At 43.0% G+C, this 17714-nt stretch overlaps 1 protein-coding gene across 1 annotated transcript in view; it reads left to right on the top strand.

Moving 5' to 3' along the window:
• The first annotated feature begins 2101 nt into the window (after positions 1–2101).
• LOC124796143 (serine/arginine repetitive matrix protein 1-like) overlaps positions 2102–17714 on the top strand; it is a 61153-nt gene continuing 45540 nt past the window's right edge. The window contains exon 1 of the mRNA XM_047260235.1: positions 2102–2534. Coding sequence (XP_047116191.1) covers positions 2102–2534 — 433 coding nt within the window. The remainder of the gene's footprint in view (positions 2535–17714) is intronic.

Here is a 17714-nt window from a genome sequence, read left to right as displayed (position 1 = left end):
TGAGTTATTACTATTGGGGCTTTAAGCCGACAAATAATTTGAATTTCTGGTCAATAAGGCATTCAGCCGTGAGTGCAACCTGTTTAAGAATTTTTTATTAGACGTTGTGTCTTAACAGTCAAATTTGATAGTCGTTCCTTATTGTCAACCTCATCTGCAATTGGTTTCAAATAAAAGTGTACGTGGTTAAAAAAACCTGATCATCCAACGTTAACTGAGTAAGGCTCCATACACACCGAAATCTGCCTTTCCCTAAGTACCACGTCTCAGTACGTTTTTTCTTCAAACAGGCCGCGCCGATCAGAGTTTCTCTCGTTGAATCCCAAACTGTGTTCTATGACAAAAATATGCCTGTCAGTGATACAACTGACACCTGTTTCCTTTTGGTCACTTGCCTTGTAACTCACTAGAGCGCATTCGCCTATAACGAGGTTCTAACTGACTACTTGGGACTCCATCATTCATGACTGAAATTCATTCACAGAAACACAAAGTTCCAGCTGTTAAGCAAAGTCTTGTCGTCCCAGTGAATGAAAGATAGTGATATCAGTTGGAACTAGGGCTTTCTTGTGACTCGGCTATTTCTCCATAGGTTACAACAAGAGTGGCAGTATAGAAATTTATTACACTAACAGCACCTTTCACAATGTAGGAAAAGACAGACTACTACTTACCATAAAGAAAACATGTCAGGTTGCAGACAGCCACAATTAAAAGACACTCATAAATACTTTTCGGACACAGCCATCGTCAGTAAACGACGCACACACACACACACACACACACACACACACACACACACACACACACACACACACACACACACACGTACGCACGCACGCACGCACGCACACGCACGCACACACACATACATAAACACACAAACACACACACTCAGACTCACACACAAAAGCAAGCACACCTCACACTGGACCAAACAGCGTTCGCCTTTCCCACCGTCCGTACACTACTATCTCTTTACCTTTCCACCCCCTCCAGATTGCTGCTTGCATCCCACATGATGTTGCATTCCGGCAAGCGATGCTGGATCAGACGATCGGCTGGGGTTGAGGTGAGGTGTGCTTGCTTCGCTGTGTGTGTGCGTGTGTGTGTGTGTGTGTGTGTGTGTGTGTGTGTGTGTGCGTGCGTGTGTGTATGTGTGCGTCATTTACAGCTCCCGTCTAATTGTCATAGTACTTGCAGTGGATCCTGATACAGTTTGGGATTCCTGTGTGGTGGTGTGGATAGATGCACTTTTTTGTGCTGTAAGTGTCGCTTCACGTTTCCACTGCAGTATCACATCGGAAACAGTGGACCTAGGGATGTTTAGGAGTGCGGAAATCTCGTGTACAGACGTATGACACAAGTGACACTGAATCATCTGACCATGTTCGAAGGCTGTGAGTTCCGCGGAGCACCCCATTCTGCTCTCTCACGATATCTAATGACTACTGAGGTCGCTGATATGGAATACCTGCCAGTAGGTGGCAGCATAATGCACTTAATATGAAAAACGTATGTTTTTGGGGGTGTCCGGATACTTTTGATCACATACTGTATTTCTGTCTGGAGTTCTTTGTTTGATTTAACAACTCTTCTTCTTAGAGAATGAAATTTTCACTCTGCAGCGGAGCTTGCGCTGATATGAAACTTCCTGGCAGTTTGAAGTTGTGTGGCGGACCGATAATCGAACTCGGGACCTTTGCCTTTTGCGGGCAAGTGCTTTACCATCTGAACTATCCAAGCGCGACTCGCGAGCCGACCTCACAGCTATAGTTCAGCCAGTACCTCGACTCCTACCTTCCAAACTCCACAGACGCCCTCCTGCAAACCTTGCAGAACTAGCGCTCCTGGAAGTCAAGATACTGCAGAGAAATGGCTTAGCCACAGCCAAGTGGATGTCTCTAGAATGAAACCGGTGGAATTAAAGCTGTAAGGACGGATCGTGCTCGTGTAGAGCACTTGCCCGCGAAAGGCAAAGGTCCCTATTTCAGGTCTCGGTCTGGCACACAGTTTGCTTCTTCTCCGATTCTGGCAAGGCCAACCTTGCCACCATAAAGGGTCGCTATGAGAGACGGCGAAAAATTGACATCCGTGGGAGATGCAAGAAATACCAGATTTGGAGTCAACAGCGACGAAAATCTGGGCGGTGAGCGGGGCGCGGTACAGGGGGGAAGAAGTCGCTAAGCCGGGGAGATCGCTTACGGCGGCTCGACAGCCGGTGACGTGGGGGCGGTCCGCCGACGCCGCCGTGTTAGTAGGCACGCAGGCGGCAGGCGGCTGGCGGGCAAATCCGGCGGCTTTGCAGTTGGAGCTTAGGCTGGCCGCGGAGGACCGGCAGAATTTAACCCGGCCAGATAAGTCGCAAAGCCGATTAAATATCCGAAGGGCGGTCGCAGCAGGAGCGGCGGCGTCGCGACGTGTGGGCTGCCGGCCGGGGGCCGCTCCTCCCGGGCCGCCACCACAGCCCCTCCCGGCACCACCACCACCAGCACCACCGCGAACAGATGGCCGGCTTGGATCGCCGCGCTGCGGTCTGTCCTCACGGCTCTGCGCCTCATTAGCCGCGTTTTATTCCCTGCAGAGAGGAACCCGCGCGCTGCACCAGCAGTAGCTGGGTGGCAACGTTGCTTCAAGGTGCATTGTACACCATCGACCCGAATAGTCCTCTTCCGCCTGCTTGTGTCCGTCTTCTTCTATTGCTAGTCGATACTGCCTGGGGATTGTCAATTCATGTAAGAATGCGAAACTGAGCTCTTGTGTGTGTGAGTGTGTGTGTGTGTGTGTGTGTGTGTGTGTGTGTGTGTGTGTGTTAGCAGCTTATGGGCGCTCAAAGTTGAGGTTATGAGTGTCCTAATACTCATTAAAACAAATGAATCTCGAAAACTTCTTCAAAAGCGCGCATTCGAATCTACCACAGTAGTCACTTTGTCTCAAATGCTCTGAAACAAGGAAGAAAGAGTAAAACTAACTATAGATGAGATTAAAACGCAAGTAAAACGACAACGAAGGTAAAAGAATGGCATAGGCAATCTCCCCGATGCTATTCAATCTGTATATTGAGCAAGCAGTGAAGGAAACAAAAGAAAGGTTCGGAGTATTAAAATACATGGAGAAGAAATAAAAACTTTGAGGTTTGCCGATGACATTGTAATTCTGTCAGAGACAGCAAAGGACTTGGAAGAGCAGTTGAACGGAATGGACAGTGTCTTGAAAGGAGGGCATAAGATGAACATCAACAAAAGCAAAACGAGGATAATGGAATCTAGTCGAATTAAATCGGGTGATGCTGCGGGAATTATATTATGAAATGAGACACTTAGGGTAATAAAGGAGTTTTGCTATTTGGGGAGCAAAATAACTGATGATGGTCGAAGTAGAGAGCATAAAATGTAGACTGGCAATGGCAAGGAAAGCGTTTCCGAAGAAGAGAAATTTGTTAACACCGAGTATAGATTTAAGTGTGAGGAAGTCGTTTCTGAAAGTATTTGCATGGAGTGTAGCCATGTATGGAAATGAAACATGGACGATAAATAGTTTAGACAAGAAGAGAATAGAAACTTTCGAAATGTGGTGCTACAGAAGAATACTGAAGATTAGATGGGCAGATCACATAATTAATAAGGAGGTACTGAATAGAATTGGGGAGAAGAGGAGTTTGTAGCACAACTAGACTAGAAGATGGGATCGGTTGGTGGGGCATGTTCTGAGGCATCAAGGGATCACCAATTTGGTACTGGAGGGCAGATTGGAGGGTAAAAATCGTAGAGGGAGACCAACAGATGAATACACAAAGCAGATTCAGAAGGATGTAGGCTGCAGTAGGTACTGGGAAATGAAGAAGCTTGCACAGGATAGACTAACATGGAGAGCTGCATCAAACCAGTCTTAAGACGGAAGACCACAACAACAACAACAACAGGCAAATGTCACTGGTTGACTACTAAAAAAAAAGAAAAAAAAGGACTGTGGCTGACCCAGTCACACCGTTAACACATTAATACCATCTCCCTAAAACCATGCGAAAAATGTTGGACATTTCACAAAAATCTTAAGACTCGAACCACATTCCTTTGGACGTTACTTAAAATCGAGGGCAGATACGTCGGAAAATCTGCCTCGGGCAGCTGGTCGGAAAATACAACACAGTCCAATAAAATGTGGCACACAGTGATCTGTACACCACAAGCACGACATATTGGAGGGTCCTCCAGCCGGAGCACGAAGCCGAGCTACATGGAGCTGTGGCCTTTGCGACGACGAGTAAGGAGGCCCTCGTCCCGTCGACGTGGCTGGAAAGAGGTACGCTACGGAAGTCGTTATAGCTGGAGGAGGGCATCCTGGATACTGTGGTCTACTTTATCTGCTGGCTAAAAAAATTGTAGAAAGTGAAGGGCAGACCAGAAATTTAGCAAGATCGCATATAATTCTGTGTCGAAGATAGCAAATACTTGAGGCAGTTGGATTTTGGGGACACGATCCGGAAAAACAATAGAGCGACCAACTGAGGACCCCTGTTTGGACTCATCTATAAGGATAACAACATTGTTGCTGTGCTCAAACAAAATGTCAGACAACATTGCATGAAAGAATGAAACAGGAGTGCAATCTCTCCTCTACTGCACCAAATCTAAAATTACTCTGGGCCTCTGCAGTAACCATGGCGCAGACGGCTAAAATCCTGGATGTAGGGCTGTACTTGCTCCACCCCGAGTGACTCCAGCACACGCTATACTCGGATCCCAGATGGCAGTGTGGCACTTGGAGGGTTGGACAGTGCGCTCTTCAACAGACATAAATTAATCACCCTCCTACGGCTGTTAGATGAGACTAGAACAACTTTTACTTTGGCTCATTCTGCAAAAAAATGACAATATTAATACAATAAGATAGTTGGTTGATTGAGTTGGGGGAGGGGACCAAACAGCGAGTCATCAGTTCCATCGGATTAGGAAAGGATGGCGAAAGACGTCGACCGTGCCCTTTCAAACAACTGTATCGGCATTTGCCTCGAGCGATTTAAGGAAATCATGGAAAACCTAAATCATGCTGGCTGGACGACGGCATGAGCAGTCGTCCTCCCGAATTCGAGTCCGGTGTGCTAAACACTTTGGTACATCTGAGAAATGAGGTGGATGGAGTAAAGGATGTTAATAATCATATAAGTGAATTAATTTCAGCTGTAAAGTGCAAAGTAATTGTAGTGGTGTTAATTGAAAGGCAAATAGTTCTGAAAAGGGGAATAAGGGCCGAACATTGCGGGTTCCCATTACATTTGTCTGTGGCATCCGGTGGTGGACATAAAACTTGGCTTTCTGATTTTGTGCGAATAGTGCCTTCTGATAAAAATGTTCCTTCTCAGTCAACTCTCTTGGGTTCTAAAATGTATAGCGAGAGTGGGCTTGCTCCACAGAAGATCCTTATCTGTGTCCATTCATGATGATTTGGACAACCCAGTGTGGCAATACAGAGGCTGTCCAGCCCATGGGCTTCTGTGAAACGTCTGGCCTAGTTCTACTCCTCTCGCAGCTCATGTGTTTCTGCATTGTCCAGAACAAAAAAAAAAAAAAAAAATGGCTCTGAGCGCTATGGGACTTAACATCTGAGGTCATCAGTCCCCTAGAACTTAGAACTAATTAAACCTATCTGACCTAAGGACATCACACACATCCATACCCGAGGCAGGATTCGAACATGCCACCGTAGCGGTCGCGCGGTTCCAGACTGTAGCGCCCAGAACCGCTCGGCCACTCTGGCCGGCTGTCCAGAACAATTTCACCATCCTCTCACTGATACAAGGCAAGCAAAATCGAACCAAAAGTGAACGTAGAGTAAGATTACATTAGTCAACTGCCGACAGTCACTTGTAATATCGTTTATCATGCTCCTTGGTGGCGATTAAATATTCCAATCGAACTGGTATTTGATTATGAATACACATGTTACTTCACTGTTCCCACGAAAGTGGTCGCGTAATACTACACATATATAAATTAACGTGCCATTTGTAGTTTCTGTCCGAATGTTCGGTTTAATCTCAGGAACTACCCTAGGGATCTATCGCTAACAGACATACTCACGAGGATCATTTGTGTATGCAATCTGTAAATATTTCATGGAAATTGACTGTACTACGATAAATTTCACTACCATTATCACTCTTGCCACTGCCAACTAGCGGCGCATGGCAGGAGGCTAGTGTAAGCTACTGCCAACTTCCTAATATGAGCTGTGGTACAGGACGTATCGGAGGTGATAAAAAATGTTTTGGTATACAGTTAACTGTCGCAATGCCAAGTGGGATGGGGGCTATTTTATGCCCATATTTAGAAAATGTAACAGTGCAATCTCTTCTGTTTACAAGCTGCATCACATCAAATAAAACACTCGAGCACATGATTCAGTCTCTGCCATCATCATCAGGAATTCAAATCGCTCACTGCCGGGGTTGACACAGTGTTACGCTTATATAGATGCAGTGCCAGCCTCTGGAACCTTCCAGAGAGGGGAAGAGTGGCGCATGCACGGAAGGCAAGTTGGGCGACTTGCAAGACTACACTGGTCTTGTAGTTTGATTTGCAGGGACGTGTAGTCCTAACAGTTAAAAGTTGAGTGGTGCGGGGCCTGTGCCTACTGTGTCTTCAATAATGATGGAGGAGAGTTTAATTAAACACCGCCAGATTCAAACCTTCTCCACCGACAAGAAAAATATTCACCCGGTAGTATTCATAAAGAGTTTACGAATCATATTGCGCAGAGTCTGGACTGAGAAACCAAACATACAGTTTATTGTTTTGCACATAGGAGGAGATGCTGCTCTATGGGCGCCAGATGCAGCTGAAACTAGCTACACCCGTGAACAAATTGAGAAAGCATTTTTAAATAAGTACTAGTCACCTTATGCTCAGGAAAGACTTAGAAAAGACGAATACAGTCCAGAGGGATACTGTCCTAAACAAGGATGCCTAAGAAAGTAATCCGAAAAATATATTAACAAAACGCGATATTGAGACGAACCGAGTTCAAATCGTGATGTGATCAGGCTATTAAAAGCCAGACTTCCACCCAATATTAGAGAGAAACTAATCCATGTACCACACAGTAATTTGTATAACTTCTTGTCTGTCTTGGATTCGACAGACTTAATTCAGGAAGACCTGAAGTTACAAAGTAGCAATGGAAATGGTTGCGAGTATAAAGAAACGAACAACAATAGACAAAATGATTGGAATAATTGTGGGAATTGTTCTAATCGACGAAACGACAATGGTAAACGTATGAACGGAAGTCAGTCATTTAAAAGTCATCCGAATGATATCAAAGGTAACAAAAATTGACAGGCTTGAGGAAACACTTCATCCCAATACAGACGAAAACGAAGATATGAGGAAAGATTTAGCCCAGGAGGTGGCAATCAGCAGCAGATGCGAAAAGCTGGGCCAGAGGGGAAGAATAGGTTTGCAATACTCTGGTATCCGAGACAGAACAATCAGAATAACCCCGAAAGATAATCGAACAACAACAATGGTAGGAACGAACCCGACTTGGCAAAACCAGAATCAAAGTGTGAGAATAGTTGATCGTCCTACATCAACCGCCGGCCGGATGGCCAAGCGGCTCTTGGCGCTACTGTCTGGAGCCGCGCGACCGCTACGGTCGCGGGTTCGAATCCTGCCTCGGGCATGGTTGTGTGTGATGTCCTTAGGTTAGTTAGGTTTAAGTAGTTCTAAGTTCTAGGGGACTGATGACCTTAGAAGTTAAGTCCCATAGTGCTCAGAGCCATTTGAACCATTTTGAACCTACATCAACCGATTCGACAAACTAAAGAAGGTGGCAGTTAGCACTACGTTGTTGGCTGTCGGACAGAGGGAGAGCTCACAAGAGACTAAAGAGAAAAAGGATGTATTCAATATGTTAAGATATAACAGCGGTGTTGGAATGAAGAAGGGACTTTTATATGAGAATAAGAGATGTAACCAAGTAGATAGTGAGTTGGTACAGGCTGTGGTTTATGCTAAAGTTCTTAGTATACTGGTCAATACCATAATTGATACAGGAGCTACAGTTAATGTGATGAGTTATGAATTCTATAGGAAACTGTGCCAGTTGCATAAAGTGCCAGTGTTGGCAGTTCAGAATTACAAAGTGTCGGGTGCAATGGTGCCCAAGGACAGGTAGTGCAGAGCCAGGTACAGATGGACGTATTTTTGGGAAATGGAGCATTCAATTCCACGTTCCTAGTTGTAAATGGACTGAGAGTCGCCTGTATTCCGGGCTGGCAGTTTTTGAGACAAAGGAATGCCTATATGGACCTCTCTCAAGGTATTTGCAGTTTAGAGACTGGAGAAGTAAGAGTGAAACTGGAATTGCTGCGCACAATAGTTATACATGGCAAATATTCAAAAAATGTGTGTGAAATCTTATATGACTTAACTGCTAAGGTCATCAGTCCCAAAGCTTACACACTACTTAACCTAAATTATCCTAAGGACAAACACACACACACCCATGGGAGGGAGGACTCGAACCTCCACCGGGACCAGCCGCACACTCCATGAATGCAGCGCCTCAGACCGCTCGGCTAATCCCGCGCGGCTGGCGAATATCGTCTGAAAGTCAAATGTAGTCTGCCAAAAATACTGCAGTGTTTTGCGGGGAGAGATTATATCACAGTGGAGAGAAAGTATCACAGAGTCCTGTCAATCAATAAAAGATAAAGTAGAGGAATCCACATATCTGGCAGCAGAGCAGTAATTACAATTATCTCAGCCATTAAAAAACGTACAGAAGTATTCTCTTAGAGACGAGGGGTCATCAGAGGTTATACGTATAATATTGATGCGATACCACAGAAGAAATTTTGTAATACTACTTACTCCTTCCCATGGTCGAAAAAGGAGGCAGGGAAACTAGAAATACGTAAGATGCTAGAATGGGGAATGATTGAGCCGTTACTAGTAGTTACAATCATGGAAATAATATATGTGTAAGTAGTAGATGTAAGTTCAGGCTTGATAAGTATTTATTTTCGTTAATGAATTTTCACACTATTGGTAGTCAAGATGAAAGTTTTTTTCCTAGTATGTAGTACAACTTTCATGCACTTAATGTCATAATAGAATGTCTTTGAAATATGTAACGACAAATGAAATGATAAATCTAGAATTTTGAGAGGGACTAAAGAATTTATTGACTGGTCATGAGCGTAGTACACCTTATGGTACAAGCTATAAACGTTTAGAATGAACTGGACTGTCAATAACAGTGATTTAAAAAAAATATCACGGAAGCAGAGACATATTCAGGAGTTCTGTATATATATAACAAACTGAGTTATTGTGTAAACCAGATCAGTGTCGAAAAGTCCAAAAAATGGTCTAATTGGCCAAGTATATGTAACATTGGATTGGATTGTTTTTGGGAAGGAGACCAGACAGCGAGGTCATCGGTCTCATTGGATTAGGGAAGGACGGGGAAGGAAGTCAGCCGTGCCCTTTCAAAGGAACCATCCCGGCATTTGCCTGAAGCGATTTAAGGAAATCACGGAAAATCGAAATCAGGATGGCCGGACGCGGGATTGAACCGTCGTCCTCCCGAATGCGAGTCCAGTGGTATATGTAACAGGAAGGTAATCATGCTAACAAAACATAATGTACATTGTAATGAGTTATAACGTACATTCGAACACTTTGTGTGTGTATTTCGTCATGTAAATAAAATGTTAAAGTTTTCATGAACAATTTAATGTGTCACAAGACACTGTGAAGAACAGTGACTGTGTGTGCATAGACCCGAACGGGTGTCAATAAACCGAATTCAGTGTGGCCAAAAATAACTATAATGTAATGAACAGAGTTAATTAAACAAAATAAGTGGTACAACGCTAGAGACGTTGGTTCTGTTATAGTGTATAAAGGTTAAATGTATTAAATGTCTTACAGTCCTTGGCGAACCAAAAAGTGTGTTTCGGACAGGGATGTTATTTAACGTAATCGAAGCACAGCTGATCTAAACGAATGTCGGCAAATCAATAACTCATCGATGATCACGGTGGAGTAAGTCAACAATGGAAATCCGCCCGCGCAAGCGAATAGAACAGCTGATCTGTGTAAGTGTCCCGAGATACCTGTTTGTGACATCATAAACAGTGTAGTGTGTGACAGAAGTAGTCAGACTGTGTGAACAGCCTACCCTGGGGCACAACAACTGTGTGAAGCTGAAGTTAGCGTATGACAAACTGTGCATTTGAACAGTGTCCTACAGCAATACAGTGGGCTTCGTATGTATTAACAAGTGAACGATTAATTCATATGCAAATCTACCTAAACTGGTGCTGGATGAAACAATAAAACAGGACGAATAATCATGTGTTTTCGCCATCCGCAGGAATGAACGTCTATTTACCTATAATGAACTGATGCTGCTGTTTTTCTTGCATTTCATGAAATTTTGCTGTAGAGCGGTGGCGGAGAACACGCGCGCCGGCCGCGGTGGTCTCGCGGTTAAGGCGCTTCAGTCCGGAACCGCGCGACTGCTACGGTCGCAGGTTCGAATCCTGCCTCGGGCATGGATGTGTGTGATGTCCTTAGGTTATTTAGGTTTAATTAGTTCTAAGTCTATGGGACTGATGATCTCAGATGCTTGGAGCCATTTGAATCAATTTTTTTTTCCACCAGTTCTCAAATACAGGAGCGGAACCTGCAGGCTTGGCCAGCTTCTGCATCTGGGCCCGAGCATGTATTTCTCCTGATATTTCCATACTCTTGCCCAACCCTTATATGACTATTGGGAACCACACAAACTCGTGTAGTTTACTGAAAAAGCAAGTAAACGCTTCACGTTAGGAAATCGTCTACCGGATTCTATGAAACCACCAGCAGCGTTTTCATCACAAAGCCGGTACTCAAATACAGTATTGGCAGGCAAACAGCAGTGGTCAGCAAATCTCAAATGAACAATTCAAAATTCAATGTAAACCCAAGCACAACCTCACGACCAAAATTTCAAAATGAAAATGGCAGTTGATAAATAAACCCATAGCAAGTGTAGTAGGAAAGCGCGAAATGCAAACTCATTTCCGTAAGAAACTGTACCTCTGCATCCCATAAATACAGGACACAAGCTATATGGACTGTTTGATTCGAATTAGGCTAACTACCGTCTATTAAAATATTAACTGCTCCTTTAGTAATACCCGGTACATACGAGTGTTATGTCACATAAACGGCATCAACATAACATTTGTGTCCTGAAAAGGTCATCAACAGATGATTATTTTTATAGAAGGAATAGTAAAATATTAGAAAAATACAACAAATTTTTGTACACAATGACATTCACTTGAACATGAACAGTTGTACACAAAAGTTGACTGTGTATATCACGCTTTATTTCTTCAAACAGGTAACGCGTTTCAGCAGACTGCTACCATCAGATCGAAAGCCTGAAGAATCAGTGCACCGTTTTGCGGAAAATGGTACATGACTGTCCTGAGAAATCTCTTAGAGTTTGCTCCCGCATCCAAAAATCGATTCAATATTTCGGCGATTCAACTGTTCGCCCTCTTCAGGAGAACGCTGCTTCTGCTGCTGAGGCCCGCTGACAACAGATGCCAAGTCTGCAAATAGACGTCCTATACAGGTCTGCGTACCGTACACGGCGCGTGCTCCGCCCACCACAGTTGCTGCCCTTCTACTCTTAGCATGCAGATAGCGATCAGTCTGCATCCCAGCCTGCAGGATGCTTCCATTCTTGGACGTCATCGTTTACAAAAAAAAAAAAAAAAACAAAAAAAAAACAAAAAAAAACCAGATGGTGTTTTTGGACATAATGTTCACCGAAAGCCAACGCAGACTGATAGGAATCTCCATGCTGAAAGTTGTCATCCACCATTCCAACCCAGTGGCGTCCTTAGGACTCTGGTACGCCATTTCCGACGAGGCCATTTCAATCCAACAACTTCCACATTTGATGGCTGTTTGTAAGGAAATTGGATACTCTGAGAAGCAGAATTTTAAGGAGTTTTACATTAAGTGTGTGTTCTGTTCACCTTCCAACTTTAGGACACTACTCAGCTGTGTGAAAGATGATTTGTGGTTTATGAAGTCTGGAATATACGAAATTCCGTGTCAGCGTGGGAAGGCTTACTTCGGCCGTTCGATTCGCACAGTTCATGACAGGTGCGTGGAACATCGCCGTCATACGAGGCTACAACAGCCGGAAAAATCGGCGGCAGCAGAACATTGCTTGAATGAGGGACAAGGGATGAAATCTGACGAAACTGTGGTAGTTTCCAACAGTTTCGGATTTAGGAACAGTGTTTATAAAGAGACGATTGAAATTAGGTTGACGGAAAATTCGATTAATAGAGACAATGGGTTTCCTCTTAGCAGGAAGTAGACCCTCTGCTATCCCGCATCAAAACAGAATCTTCGTCGGTGCGGCCAGTCAGACTGTTCGAAAATAACCTCTGAGTGCGATATATCGTTGCCACCGGTGTTCTACTAAGGGCAGCGCCATCTACCGAGTCTTGGAGGTCAGCAACTGTGGTGGGCGGCTCATGCGCCGTGCACGATATTTAGGTATATATGGGACATCGGTTTGTAGCCTTGGTATCAGTTCTCAGTGGCACTCAGCAGCAGCAGCAACGTTCTCCTGAAGATGGCAAACAGTTGGATCGTCGAAATATTGAATCGATTTTAGGATACGGCAGCAAACTAAGAGACCCGTACAGTGTCAGTACATGATTGTGCCTAGTATCTCGGTAGGGTACTTTTCTGTCTGACGTGATACGTGATCCTTTAAGGTTTCCATCTGATGATCGGAGTCTTCCGATATGCATTATACATTAAATAAAGAAAATGCGATCTGTATGGGGAATTTCTGTATACAGGGTGTATCTAAAAGGATGGCATAAATTTACACGGCTGAAAGTACACGATGATAGAAGCACAAATGTCAAGTAAACGTGGGCTCTAAACTGCATACCTTAAAAGCTATGAGATATTGTTAATTTTCAATATTGTTAAAAAAATCTCTTCTACGGGCAAGCTCTTTGTGTTCTGTATTTTGGGAAGAATTAGTATGGACCAAAACGAGAAAAAAATTCCAGTAAACATGTGCTCTAAAACGCATACCTTAACGTCTATGAGCACCTGTATATCTTCGGTACTTTGGAACAGAACTCTACTAATGCACATGTGCTCATAACTTTTAAGGTATGCTTTTGGAGCACATGCTTACTGAACTTTTTTTCTTGTTTTGGTCCATACTACCACCTTCCAAAATATGGAAAGCAAAGAGCTTGCAGTAGAAGAGATTTGTTTCACAATATTGAAAATGAAGAATATTTCATAGACCTTAAAGTTTGCGTTTTAGAGCCCATGTTTACTTAACATTGTGCTTCTACCATCGTGCACTTTCAGCCGTGTAAGTTTGCGTCATCCTTTTTGATACATCCTGTATATGTGTCATAGTCGCAGACGCTGTATGAACTTCTTGTCTTCCACTACTTTCTTCCATCTTTTCAGTTTCGTTATCAGGGACTCTGTCCAATAAGTTTGAAGTTCCATGTACATGACGTTAGTTGAACTACCGTAAGAGGTACTAGTTCACTTGTAGGGTTTGCTTGGACGATAAGTGATGCTACTGTGATAATAACAAATGTCACTGGTATGCAGTCGAAGATCCTATTTCTCTCTGTTATATCCTAGCCAGTAATGCCAACCGAGCCCGCTGCCAAAAGGTTGGCAGCATCAAAGTCCGGACGCCGTCCGCATAAGCAGCGCCAGCGATACAGGAAATCGCCGCAAGTCTGCGCGCGCCACCGCTGGCTTCTGGCTTCTTAAGCGCTGGAGTCGCGAGCGCTAGGACAGTTCTGTATTCGCCGCTCAGTTGTATACTCGCCACCGAATTGTGTACTTGCTAGTCAGTTGTGTGTTCATCGCAGCAGAGTTGTTGTTTGTCGTCAGCCGACGCTGACCTAGCCGCTCAGACTCGAACTAGACAGATCTCTGTAGACACGGAGTTCACTATTGTGTTTCTGTATCTTCATCAATAAAGATAAGTACCGACATTTATTTAATCAGAGTGTTTGGGTTTTCATCTTTCCGTTCACTGTTCCAGCGGACCGGTCGGCCCGCTATTAAAAGTGTGGCGGTGACTTCGTAAGCCGTTTCTACCGCGAATTGTTTGTCGCTACGAACACCGCCACAAAACTCTCGGTCTAACACTACCCTCCGTGGTTATTCACTGTTGTACCATTACTCCATCCACATTAGCCATTCGCCACACTGAATCAAGAACAACTCAAAAACGTCTCTAATTTAGGAATATAGCTACCTGCCAAGCTCCTCCTCCCACCCCCTCGCTCTACCCCCGGGAAAATCGTTTCTCCAACTACAACTCGATGTTAACTGACTTCTTTTGCAACTGGAAATCATTTTTCGGCTGGAAACACAGACAAAAAAATGACAGAGACGCCCATACTTAACACCAACTTGACAGGCTCTCTGTGAGGTCAGCTGTCAATCCAATTTGCACCGAAGAACATTATGGAGGTTTGGTGGTGGCAAACGCCCCTGTAAGGTTAAAAGAAATCTTGTTTCTGATATCTGTTGGAAGACGCTAATGGTTCGTGACTGTTTTAGACTATATAATATGGTCACCTGAAATACAAAAATAAAAATAAATAGATGTTCTGAATAAATTAAGAATTAACGGCTTCTCTAATTTTTTCAGAAGACGATTTTTGTGACAGCAATAAAAATTGACATAAGCAATTGGTTGTGTAGCAACAGGAATTATTTTCAAGGTTCTTTTGCGGACTGCAAATCAACGTGCTACTGAGCGATAAAGAAAGGTGCTGTTCGTTGTCGACAGATATTTTCAAGAAATTTCAGTCGCCAGCCTGGCCTCTGAATGCCAAATCTATCTACATAGAAAAAATGACCATTGCAGCAAAATAAAAGAAATAACAGCTCGCACATAAAGATTTATGTGTTCCTTTTTTGCACGTGTCATTCCGCAGCTAACGATTTAGAAATATTCTGAAAGTGGCTTTATGAACCCTCTGTCAAACACAGTGATATAGAATTAGATGTACACAGCCATAAGCTGCGGTGAGAGTGATGACAGATTTAGATACTAGAAATGGCGACTATTTCAATACAGGATCAGAGATAATTACTCGTTTAGCTACACATTTTTGGTGTGACAGCTGACGAAATTCATCGCTAGATGAATGCCACGATTGCTATCGGACTGTTTCATGGCTGCGAGCGTGCCAGTTTCCCAGGAAATGTTTACAGCTGACGTCGGTATAAATGACACTACCTTTTGAAATTTTGTGCTAATGGAAATGTATGGCGTTACTGAGTCGTGAAACAAAACTCGATGAAAACGCACCTAATCCCAACCAATAAGCAAATTTCTGGTAAGAGACAGAGTTGAGAAACATTGTAGTGGAAGTATTTTGTGACAGAGATGGCATAATGTTTAATTATTGCGATCAAAAGGGCTCATTAAAGGGCACAAGCTACTAAAGTGTTTCGAAGAACCGCACCCTACATCCAGCGTTACGATAAGACGTACGGAAAGGACTGCGCTTATCTTCCACCAACACTGTACACAAGCGGAGCGAGAGAAAGCGACGCAAGAGTTCCTTCTTGAGAACGACATTTCCACTGAAGAAATTCATACTCCTTTGTCGCACATTCTCCGATCGTCACACGACGCTAATACAATAGTGATTTTCCAGTTGTCAAAACAGCCTCCAAAAAGCGTTCGCAGCGACCATGGGATCATGGCGTCGAGGTTACGATAAGTGCATATGACCTCGGGGAAATTACGTTAAGAAATGACCAGGGTTAATTTGTTTTGTGACTTTTTCCTCAATAGGGAATTGGAGACCTTATAACAGGTAAAGCAACTAGGACTGTAAAAATAAATTTTGGGTTGCTCGTTCATTTGCATATGGATTTATCATGAAATGTGCGTAATTAGACTTGATAATAATGAATATACCTGTGGTAAGCAGTACAGTTCCATTAAAACGTAATAAGTAAATGAAGTGAATTTCTTACATAAAATTTCAGACGATAAGTAGTAACAATACACGAAGAGCAAGGAATGAATGCGTATAAAAAGACACAAATGAGGAGATGAAAATATTCGTGCAAACTAAGAAAGAATCGGGATAAATTAGCAGAGTGCAACTAGACATTAAGCACCGAGAAGAAAAGAAAAAGATATAGGAATTGTGTTGAGGAAGTCTAGAAGTGTAGTCAGTATAATACGGGGGTACCGATTCGTTCCGATTCGTTGTTGGAGAGGAGGGAGTTATCTGGGGACCACCAACAAAGAAGCTACTGCCTGGAGTCCGCTCTTGAATAAGAAAGAGATAACTGGGCAGTTCGTTCCTCAGATGTTTCGACATGGAGATATATTTAGAGGTGAGTGAATAATATATTATATGTATCAGATTTTGTGTTGCAGGTGTACAAGAATGGTGGGTGTTTGAGTAGTAAAGTATGTTGAGTATTCAAGTGTTTAATAAATTAATGAACAACACAAAGTGCGTGATAATTGAACAGTTATCTGTTCGTATCGACTCTCTCTATGAATGCAAACTTCTAACATGGAAAGAAAACGACGTAGACTACATATATCCGATACAACCGCTAGTGGCAAGTTCTAGACGAAACGCAAAGGTTCATATTAGAGTACCACACAGGACCGCAGTTTCTGTGCGCTTTTTGTCTAGTGTACGTAAACCAATCTGAAGTTCCTCCTTTTGAAATATTTATAGTTATTTTCATTTTTAAATCAACCCAAGCTACCACAGCGAACCAAAAGAAAGCACATCACTAATCCCAAAAAGAAATGATGATACACAATAAGATACTACCCTTTCAAGGTCACACAAGATCAAGACTGACTTATATTTAATAGCCCTTTGTACTTGAAAAAATGCAGGAAGAAGTAGTAATAGTATGACTCGCTTTTGTATGTAACATAAAAGACTAGTCAACTAGTTCAATGAATTTCATTTTACAACTGTAACAAACAAATTGTCTTCTATCACAATTCGCTTCCTTGTGTATATAGTATGTAGAGAGTACAGCGGTACGACATTCTTAATGAGGGTCAACTTTATTTTCCAGCCATCAGTACGCATTTAACATCTATACCTACTCTTTGTAGCAACGTGAGGTACATCAAAGATGGCAGCAGCGTTTACAGATTCTTCTAACCTATCGCGGTCTCAGTAAGGATATTGGTTATTTCAGGTACCAAGTAAATGCTACTAATTTCGAAACCGTTTTTATACTTAGCTCCAGCGAATTAATTGATTTTGTATTGCTATCTCATTCTAGAAATCATGCTTAACAGCAGTATTCTTTCTGTCCGCCTACTCGGCTAGTCACAATATCTTTGCTGTCTAAAACCACTTACTTAGGTAATCGTCAGCTTCTTTAGCAACAATGAATATTTAATTCGAAATATTCTTGACGTATAGAAGATTACGGGCCTAGGATTACATGAAACTCCAAAAATTCGCACTTTCCATATACAATCCGCTTAATTTGTTTCTACCTCTGCACTGTTGAATGATATAATTTCTGATCTATAGCATCCACTTTCCAAATTAAATGCAATTTGGCCTTCAAATCAAGCACTCACTTCATTGATCCTTTGGAATGTTATAAATAACG

The sequence above is a fragment of the Schistocerca piceifrons genome, chromosome 4 (genome assembly GCF_021461385.2).
Source record: "Schistocerca piceifrons isolate TAMUIC-IGC-003096 chromosome 4, iqSchPice1.1, whole genome shotgun sequence".
Lineage (NCBI taxonomy): Eukaryota > Metazoa > Arthropoda > Insecta > Orthoptera > Acrididae > Schistocerca > Schistocerca piceifrons.
This window is presented reverse-complemented; position numbering and strand designations above follow the sequence as displayed.